The sequence below is a fragment of the Leucopleurus acutus genome, assembly GCF_964270905.1.
Source record: "Leucopleurus acutus genome assembly, chromosome: 2".
Classification (NCBI taxonomy): domain Eukaryota; kingdom Metazoa; phylum Chordata; class Mammalia; order Artiodactyla; family Delphinidae; genus Leucopleurus; species Leucopleurus acutus.
Window position 1 is genome coordinate 186,503,983 of NC_139143.1, and position 10,279 is coordinate 186,514,261.

The following is a 10,279-nucleotide window of genomic DNA, read 5'->3' on the forward strand; positions in this document are numbered from 1 at the left end:
ACACATCCCAGGGAGGGGCAGGTGGAAGAAAAGCAACAGAACACTCCAGAGAGAGGTGACCCGAACAAGGTGTCCTTTCTAAGTGGAATAAATAAATGGCTTTTGTTATTGTTAAAAGAATAAATACAGGGTACGGGGGCACCGACAGCCAGGACTAATGCTGGGTGCTCACGTGCCTGGGGAAGGTCCCGGTTTGGTTTCTGCCTCGGTGGCCACGGTGAGCTCCTGACGTCCTGAGCTTCGTCCGGCGCGGCTGCCCCGCTGGGCGGGCACCGGCCCTCATCTAAGCACCTCTTAGCACCCCCGGGATCTGCTCTCGGCGCCATGGGACCCGGCAGGTGCGGGGGCACCCAGGCCACCCCGAGAGCAGATCGGAGCTCAGTGTAGTTTATCCTCTGTGTCCTCTTCCCAGGAGGGGCTGTGAGGTGGCATGCGGGGAACTTCTGCCAGTGTCCGGAAGGGGGACAGAGGGGCCCGTGTCCAGAGCAGTCCGTGTCCGGCGGGGCAGCCGGGGAGGCTGCAGAGGAAGGGCAGGACTTCCATGCTGCAGACGCCGGTCCAGGGCGCGGGCACGGCGGTGGCTCAGTGAGTTGGCACCGGGGTGGCCGGGGGCAGCCGTGCTGGTGGTCCCGGGTGGGGCATCACTGGTAGTGGAGGTAGGCCTTGAGGGAGGCGGGCAGTGGCAGCGCGTGGATCTCACCCAGGCGCTCCTTCCCCAGGGCCAGGCGCACTGAGCGGCGGCACAGATCCATGAGCGGCAGGGGCTCCGCTGCGGAGACCGAGGAGAGACAGAGGACGCTGGGTTAGCACAGCTCTAGGTGGTTCTAGAACAAACAACACTGACAACAGCAATAGCATCGTTAATACTAGTTTTAACGCCCAGATGAGATGACTCCAGATTAACTCATTTTATACTTTAAGTGAATTATTAGTTGCTAGCACGGAGAACTCACTGGACGGCCCCTTTGTAAACCCTCATCTAATCCTCACAGTGGTTTATTATGAATGATTTGATAATCCCAGGGAGTTATACCATGACCATCATCCCCATTTTGCCAATGAGGAAACTGAGGGACAGAATCCAAATAACTTGCCCAGGGCCACACCGCTGGTAGGACGCGGAGTAAGCATTCCAAGCCAGGCCGTCCCTGCTCTAACCCATCAAACCAGAGGCCCCCTCGGTGCACGGCCATCCGGGACACACAGGGTGGACTCTCCCCTGCACGTACCCCCAGCACCAGACCCCACGCGGACCTTTAGGAGGGGAATCATGTCGTGTTAACCCAACTGCTCACGGGGGCTGTTCTCCAGTCCCTCTTACAGCTGAGGGCGCTCAGGCACAGAGGAGACCGAATTGCCAGGGCTACAGGCTGGGATCCAAATCCCAGCAGTCTCGGCCCAGCGCACGGCAGAGCTGCCTCAGGAATCCGGATTCGAGAAGGGCTTCTAGCTGCAGCCTGCAAGGGCACCTCTGGCCTTGTGTCCCGGAGGGCCTGGGACCTAGCTTCCTGCAAGAGAGGCTCCGTGCAGCCCGCATCTCAGGTAAATTCTCAGCTCCAGAAGGAACCGGAAAGTCATGGCCTCCAAGGCCCTGGAGGCTGCTGGGAGCATGGTGGGCCCTGCTCACCCTGGACCTCTTGGAGCTGACTCCTCCTAGCTCTCGTACAGGTGAGCACACCGAAACAGCCTGGGGTCCCCCCACGGTGTCCTGGACAGGCAAAGAGGTGAAATGAGGGCATATGTGGCCTCATCCACGGTCTCCCCCAACTCCTTTGTGAACAAAATAAAGCTCAGACTGAAAAACTGAGAAACCCCCCACCATTTCCCTTGAGATCCCATTCCACCAATAAAAAGTGGACGCAAGTTCTGTAATATTCATCAGTGTGTCTCAGAATATTAAAAATAACATTTAAACATTCAGTTATTGGGAGTTCCCTGGCGGTCCAGTGGTTAGGACTTGGTGCTTTCACCGCCGAGGGCTTGGGTTCAACCCCTGATCGGGGAACTAAGATCCCGCAAGCCACATGGCTCAGCCATAAATAAATAAATTAAATTAAATTAAATCATCAAAATTCGGTGATTGAAGGCCAAATCCTAAGGCTGGGGGCGTTGGGGGAAACGGGGAGCAACTGAGTAGGGGCTCCGTTTGGGGTGAGGAAAGCATTCTAAGATGGCCTGCAGCAATGGCTGCAGTCGTGAGCATGCAGTAGACCACTGCATCATGCGCCTTAATGGGTGAAATGTAGGGCATGTGAATTCTATCGCAATAAAGCTGCCATTAAAAAAAACAAAAAGTGCTTCCCTGGTGGCACAGTGGTTGAGAGTCCACCTGCCGATGCAGGGGACGCGGGTTCGTGCCCCGGTCCGGGAGGATCCCACATGCCGCGGAGCGGCTGGGCCCGTGAGCCATGGCCGCTGAGCCTGCGCATCCGGAGCCTGTGCTCCGCAACGGGAGAGGCCACAACAGTGAGAGGTCCGCGTACCGCAAAAAAAAAGAAAAAAAAAAAGAATACATCTTAGGCTTGATAGTGCATTTACTAAATTCCAGGCTTTAAAAGAAGACAAACGATGGCTCTTCATCTCCTATGCGCAGTCACAGGAGACGGGATGGAAGTAGTAAATGTTTTTCATGGAAAGCTTTGAAATGGGGCCTTCCCTGGAGGCAGGAGGATGAACTAAATGACCTTCCATCTTTGTGGGTCAAGGATTCCACAGACCTGGTGGGCTGGGCTGGGACCCTTCCACCTGCCAGCCCGCAGAGACTTGGGTCTCCTTCACTGGACCTCGACCTGCCTCGGTGGCCCCAGATCTGGCCCCTCACTTTCACCCTGCACAGCAGCCTGACCTCGAGCAGATGGCTCCCTCCACCCAGGCCTCAGTTTCCCCAGCTGGAGATGAAGGATGTGGACCAAAGCCTCCCCGGAGTCCTACGGGCTGAGCTCCTAAAGGCCAGCGGCGCCTCACAGCAGCTCTCGGCCGGACCTGCGGTTGAGGAGTGAGTGGTCCTCTGAGCAATCGAGGGGGGAAGTTCAGCTCCTCTCCTCCATCCTCCTCCGGCACCCCCTCCCACAAGGATGTGGCTTAGCTCCCACTGGGAGGCAGAGGGGCCGGGCTGGGGGAGGGAGGGCCGAGAGGGAGGTCCCGTCACCACCTCTTGGCTAAATGGGTTTCGGGTCAACTTACCAACACCCTCAGGAAGAAACGTTTCTAAACAGCAGGTCATTCCCACCCCACCGCCACTGATCCTGCGGGAGGGCAAAACAGCGATGGCCAGGGTCATGGTCTGATTGCAGAGACCGCGCGTGAGGCCACAGAAGCGGACATGGGCACGGTGCCAGGGAAAACGTCTGTCCCACAGATTTCGGTTGGTCGCTCACAGGACCCAGAAGGCCTCCCCGACGACCTCAGTCCTTTCGCCTGGGGGGCTGCAGGTTCTGCATCCGGCTCCATCCGCGTGGTCGGTGCCCACCGCTCTTCCGCGGAGGCGCGAGGGGTCTCTGGCCGCCACGCCCACCTCTGGGAAGCCCAGGTGCCCGCTCCTGTGCATGGTTTATATGAATGAGAAGGGGTGGTGCTCAGGGACCAGGAAGCGAGGCCGGCGCTATTCCTGGGAGCAGAAGGTTGAGCAACTGCACGAGGCCACGCGCCCACGTCTATGTCTCCAGGAGAAGCGGCCACCTGGTGGCCTGTTTGAACACGCACGGCCGGGGCCACCTCTCGGTTCTCCGAGAGACTGCAACCCAGTCGGAGCCCCAGAGCCCGGCGCCAGGTCCAGTTCACAGGCTGTGAATGAACTTCGGGTCTGTGAGGTCAAGGATGAACATCTCAAGTCAGGAAGTGCCCGGTTCAGCAACGTTCCCGCCCGCCGCCTTCACAGCTGCCGGGACTGGCCCTATGCTCTCTCCTGCAAGCAGCTTGCCGTGAAAACGCTCCAGAAATGTGTTCTAGAAAGTCGTGGGTGGAGGATGACCATCCCGGGACCTGTGTATATTTTCCCTTTACCTCAAGGCGTTTTTACAAAAAAGAAGCAAAAGAAAACACCAACCCCTTGTCTTTGCCAACTGGGGAAGGATGCCTGACACCCGGTCAGGTAACGTGGGCACACTTGGCTCTCTGACGCCCAGTTCTGAGAACACGCTGTCCTCATGTGACCTCCCCCCCACCCCAGAAGGAAGCCCCTGCAGGGCAGGGTGATCAGTCCCCCCGATGAGGAGCTCGCCCAGAGCCCAGCTGGAATGGGGGAAGGAAGGAGCCAGCGTCAGGTGTGGGCATCCCAGGAGGCTGGGAGGCCACAGGAGGAGGTCACCAAGGCAAAAAGCAGGAACGGAGGTGGGCCTTCCCTGAACCCACAATCATGACAAACCACACCAAATGTATCTGGGAGCCAAAGAAAGGGAGAATTTGAAAATGCTGAACTGCAGGGCAATGCTTCCTTAGTGGGAGGCACCATTAACAGCAGGAGGGAGGACCCACGGGGCAGGGACTCTCCCTTGTGTGATGGCCACTCTGTTGCTTGCAATAGGACTTTTCCCTCTTGCATCTCCAGGGAGCGTGGTGGGCAGACCTAGGGGCCAAGCTGGGCCCTGTCCCCCCGCCTACAATGACCATCACTGCCCCTTCACCCCAGAAAAGAGCAAGGTGACACAGCAGCCCCTCTGGTTGCAGCCTTAGCCCTGGAAGCCTTGAGCCCCTAGAAAGAGTCAGAACCAGTAGCCTGTGATCAGAGGCGGTTGGACAGTGGTGGAGGTCACATAGGGACACGCTGCCTTTGCTCTGGCCTCGGCCAGCTCAGCCCATGGCCCCAGCACTGGGGCAGAGACTCTGTGGGGGAGGGTACACCTGGCGTCCCGGGAAGGCGGGCTGGGAGGACAAAATGCCCAGCGCAGCAGCGGGGTGGAGGGGAGGGGGCCGGGCACAGGCCTCTGGTGACTCCGGCTGACCCGCTCTGCAAACAGCTGCTCCCTGCTGAGGTCAGGACCTGGCGGCCGGGGTGGGGTGGGGCTGGGCGGGGAAGGAGAGAGCAGACTTTCCAGACAACCCAGGGAGCACTAACAGGTCAGAATCACCCCCAAGACTGTGAGAGCAGAGCCCGGCCCAGGCCTGACACCAAGAAGATGTATCTGGCCAGACCTTCTGTCTGTCACTGCCTGCTCCCCCTGGGTGGACCCTGACATTCCTCCTTCCTCAGCTGCAGTGGAAAGCTAAGCAAACCCTCCTGGGCAGAGGACTTGGGTGTCCCTGACTTCACTCCACAGACACTCCACCATCTGAGCGCTGGGCTCTGTCTGTCACTGTCTCGTCTCCCCTGCAGGTGGTAGCACAGGGAGGGGGACGTGCTGTGGGTGAAGTAGCACTGCCCCTCCCCCCCCAATTCAGGACCATCTGGAACCTCAGAATGTGATCTTATTTGAAACAGGGTCCTTGCAGATGTAATTGGTTAAGCAGAGGTCATACTGGAGCAGGACGGGCCCTGTCCTTATAAGAAGAGGACAGATACAGAGGAGGTCACGGGATGACAGAGGCAGAGACTGAGCGCTGCGTCCACAAGCCAAGGCGTGCTGGCGTGGGCCGGACTCCCCTCCGAGCCCTCAGAAGGAACCGACCCTGCCCACGCCTTGGTTTCGGACACCTGAACCGGCACAGAACACATTTCTGTTGCTTTGAGCTCCCCAGCTGGCGGCCATCTGTTCCTGGGGCCCCAGGAAACGACCACACCACCCTCCTCTCCTCTCTACACCAGCCCCTCCCTCAGGCTTTTGGACCCACCCCATCCTGACGCCCCTCGCCAAGGTCACCAGTGATGACCTCATTGCCAAAGCTGATGGACAAGTCTTGGCCGTGAGTGTACTTGATCTGGCGTCACTGTGGCCTTACTGAAGTATCCTTGCCTCACTGGGTACTCAGGACACTACCCTCCCCTCCAGCCCCACGGCTACTCCACCTCCCCTTCCCCATCGTCCACCTGGTGACGCGCCCCAGGGCTCGGCCACGGCCCTCTCCTCCTTCCTCTCCTTGGTGACCTCATCCAGGGGTTGCAGGTTTCAGCTCCATCCCCACTGACCAATGTCCTGGACCCTGTCTCCAGACCCGCAGAGCCACCAGGATGTGTCACTTCCCCACATCCACGGCACCCACCCTGGCCCTCACCCCCAACACCTCTCCCCTGGACAACCGTCACGGCTCCTCCCTGACCTCCCGGCGGCCACTCTCACCCCTACCGTCCATTTCTACACAGGAGCCAGAGTGACCCTTCTAGGACATGAGATCTAACATCCTGAGTGGCCCCACCCTCACGGGGTTTCCCATCCGGATCCTCCAAAGTCAGCCAGCAGTGCAGACTGGGGCTCTTTCATGTCTGACCAGGAGCGGGGAGGCGAGAAGCCAAGGGGGCCCCGGCACTGCCTGGCATTACGGTGGGGAGAGAGGGGCGTCCTCATCCGTAACCAAGACTGTCGAGGGGGCCCAAGCCTCTGGGCACTTCCGGTTCCCCCCTGCCCCCGGGTCCAGCGCAGGGGTAGCCTCTCGTAGTGCATGCCCATGCTACTCCTCTCCCCCTCAACCCCCTTTTAAGTTTCCCAAACAAGAAAAATTGCGAAAGCATCTGACCTCCCATCTTATGCAGAGCTGACAGGGCATCTACTGATGACGCCCGTCTGGGCCTCCAGGACTGGGCCTCCAGAGCCTCACCCTGGCTCCGCAGGGGAGCAGTTCTGCTTGCTCGTGCCCTGACTTGCCACGGGGGGAACAGGCCCCAGCCCCCTCCCAGCCGCTCCGGGCTCTGTGTTCTGCCTTGGAGCTGGGCATGTAAACAGTGAAGCCGTTGAAGCCCCAGCACTGATGGACTTGTTTCCAGAGGGGACAGGGTTGCCCTGTTCTTGTAGAGGCCAACAGTCTCAGAGGCCTGGCAGCAAGGCAGCGGACCCAACGATTCACCCATCTGTCGGCACACAGTGGGCATTAAACTCCCTGGGGCCGCGGTCACTCTCTGTTGGGAAAAGGCAGACAGAGCTGCAGGCAGGGTCCTCTGAGACCCTAGGTCCTGGGCCTTCCAATCCCTGCCCATCCCCACACGGGGCAGATGTGGCTGTGGACCTTCTACCCTGTTACCTGGAGAGACAAGACGCACAGCACTCGCCCTGCTGGTTCCCTAGACCAGGTCTGAGGTTACTTCCTCAGAGAGGTTACCTGCTGGATGCCCACCTAGCCACCCCTGCCAGGAGTCCCAGGACCTAGGGTGCAGGCTGCACAGGTGAGGCGATGCCCCGCCTGGCTGTGGGCTCACTGTCACCGCCCAGCCAAAGCCTGAGAGTGGCAGCGAGGGAAAGAGGGACGGCAGAGGCCTCCGAAGAGAAACATTTTAAGAGTTCGCTCTGACTGACGGCCCTGGATGTTTTCTGGTATCTTCCAAAGACTAAAGTGGGGAAGAGGAAGAGTGGGGGAACCTGAAGGTTTGGAGGCTGCAAGACCAGAGGAAGCATCTGTGCTCCTGACCCTCGGCCTCCCCCATGGCTCACCTGGCCTGCAGGTGGGGTTAGATCTCAGGTGCCAGGCCATATCCGCCCCTTAAAGAGGTCAGTGCATGGATGGACGAAGCTTTCCAGCCCACCCCCTTTCCAAGGTGAGATCTGCAGACGGTAGAAGGGACTCATGAAGGAGTGAGGGTTGAGCATGGGTATGGACAGTTCTGGAACACTGGGGCCTCCTGCCACCATGGGCTCCCAGCCACAAAGCCACAGAGCCCTCCGCTTCCCAAACCAGGGCAGTGCTGCCATAGGTAGGCTATTTTCACACGTGGTCTGAGAAAGGCCACTCCCTTTTCCAAAGGGACAGGTGGAAATTGCCGCTGATTCAGCCTGTTTCTAATCCACGTTCTCCTCTCCAAAGGCCTCCTGACATCATAACTGAACAAACCCCCTGCGGGGGACTGTGTCCCAAAGAAGCCCACTCAGAAGGCTCCAGCACCAGGAAAGATCCTAAACCTGTCTAATGAATGAGAGGCCACTGGCTTTCATTTATGTGAGAGGCCCTAATAGCCCCAAAGCTGCAAAACCCAGCTCAATAATATGCTGGTTACTGTGCTAGAATGTGGTCAGCTGCAGATCAAACCTGGAGGCAGGTCAACCAGAAACAAACCATGTTTATCAAAGACCATCCATCCATCCATCCACCCATCCATCCATCCATCCACCCTTCTATCCATCCACCCACCCATCCATTCACTCCTTTAGTCATCCATCCACCCATCCATCCACCCACCCATCCATCCACCCATCCATCCACCCACCCACCCATCCATCCATCCATCCATCCATCCATCCATCCATCCATCCACCCACCCATCCATCCATCCATCCACCCTTCTATCCATCCATCTACCCATCCATTCACTCCTTTAGTCATCCATCCACCCATCCATCCACCCATCCATCCATCCATCCACCCATCCACCCATCCATCCATCCATCCACCTCTCTATCCATCCACCCACCCATCCATTCACTCCTTTAGTCATCCATCCACCCATCCATCCATCCATCCATCCATCCATCCATCCAACCATCCATCCATCCTTCTATCCATCCACCTACCCATCCATTCAGTCCTTTAGTCATCCATCCACTCATCCATCCATCTATCCACCCATCCACCCAGCTATCCATCCACCCATCCATCCACCCACCCATCCGTCCATCCATCCATCCATCCATCCATCCACCCTTCTATCCATCCACCCACCCATCCATTCACTCCTTTAATCACTCATCCACTCATCCATCCACTCATCCATCCATCCATCCATCCATCCATCCATCCATCCACCCACCCACCCACGTATCCACCCATCCACCCATCCATCCACCCATCCACCCATCCACCCATCCATCCATCCATCCTTCCATCCATCCACCCACGTATCCACCCATCCATCCATCCATCCACAAGGTGCTGCCATGTAATCTGCAGACTCTGGCTAGAAATCCTCGCTTAACCAGAGGTAGGCAAGAGTCGCCTCTGAGGATCTGAATGCTGGGATGTCTACTTAAAGACATTTAAATTTCAACAACTGTAAACTTCTAGCTGGGCCCAGCGAGGACCAAAGGGGACACAGGGAGTCCAGGGACACTGCCACCTCAGACAGAGCAGAGGACACTTACGGTCAAGTCCATTCAAGTAGCGCATGCGGATCTCACAGTGGCCCCAGACGGCACTCACTACGGGATAAAGTTTTTTGCCCTTGAGTCCCCGAAAAGCTACTCCCATGTACTGTCCATCCACAATGAAGCTCAGGGTCCCGTCGTCCATATCCAGGGCCACGAGGAAGGAGTCAGGGACAATGAACGTCTCGTCCGGCTCCAGAAAGGCTGGGTACGTTTTGCTCGGTTGGTTTTTGCCGTCATGGTAGAGCCGGTTGCGCCCCAAGTCCCAGCCCCAGGACTCGTGGTTATTCCCCACGAGTGTCGTGTACCCCACGGAGTGCAGGGGGGCGTCTGCCGTCGCCACCCCCACCACGGCGTGGGTGCCGCGCTGCCTCATGGCCCACGTGATCTGCCACACGTGCAGCCCACGCGTGTACCCGACTTTGCCCCTGATGGCGTCCGTGCTCTGGGCCACCGGATGCCGGTGAAAGATCAGCTTGTCGTCCTCCTTCACAAAGACGTTGAGCGAGCGGTCATTGTTGTTCCAGGAGTGGAGCAGCTGGACGTCGTAGGACACGGGGGGCATGTCCAGCAGCAGGTCCAGGCGGGTGGGCTTGCAGTAGTCCAGACCCTGGAGCTCCTGCTTCAAGGGCCGGTACGTGGGGTCCCTCATGTCCACCGTCTTGATACCTCCAGTGACCTTCTGACCCATGTCGGCCTCCCGTTTCACCTGGTCACCAACGCCCAAGGCAAACTCATCAATCACGGGGCCTCTTCTCCAGTTTCCCAATCAGGCCTGGACGGCACTCCTAAGGGAGTTTGCTAGGCGGCCTCTGCCCGGTGTGGAGCATCTGGTACTGCCTAGTGGATGGAAGGAGAAACAGGAGGCCAAGTGAGCAGGAGATGCGGAGAGAAGGGGAGAAACTAACTCGGTTCGTGTCACGCCGGCACGTCCCAGCAGTCTGCCTTCCGGGCTCCTATCATACCGGATTCCGGGCAGGCCAGAGCCTCGGCACACAGTGAAATTCCCTTCTGTCCCCGCAGCTAGGTTGGCATAAAGGAGGGAGGCCGTCCACCTGACGGTCTACGTGGACAAGCGGACTTCGGGTGGGCACCACCTGTAACTGTGTCGGGTGCCCAGC

At 58.4% G+C, this 10,279-nt stretch overlaps 1 protein-coding gene across 1 annotated transcript; it reads right to left on the reverse strand.

Moving 5' to 3' along the window:
• Positions 1-641: 641 nt before the first annotated feature.
• On the reverse strand, positions 642-9,963 carry SPSB1 (splA/ryanodine receptor domain and SOCS box containing 1; the record flags this gene model as incomplete). The annotated part of the gene is made up of 2 exons (XM_082865484.1): positions 9,156-9,963; positions 642-769 (listed from the first exon to the last, which is right to left on the reverse strand). The coding sequence occupies exons 1-2, from the start codon at positions 9,847-9,849 to the stop codon at positions 642-644; spliced, it is 822 nt and encodes a 273-aa protein (XP_082721610.1). The 5' UTR covers positions 9,850-9,963.
• Positions 9,964-10,279: the final 316 nt, after the last annotated feature.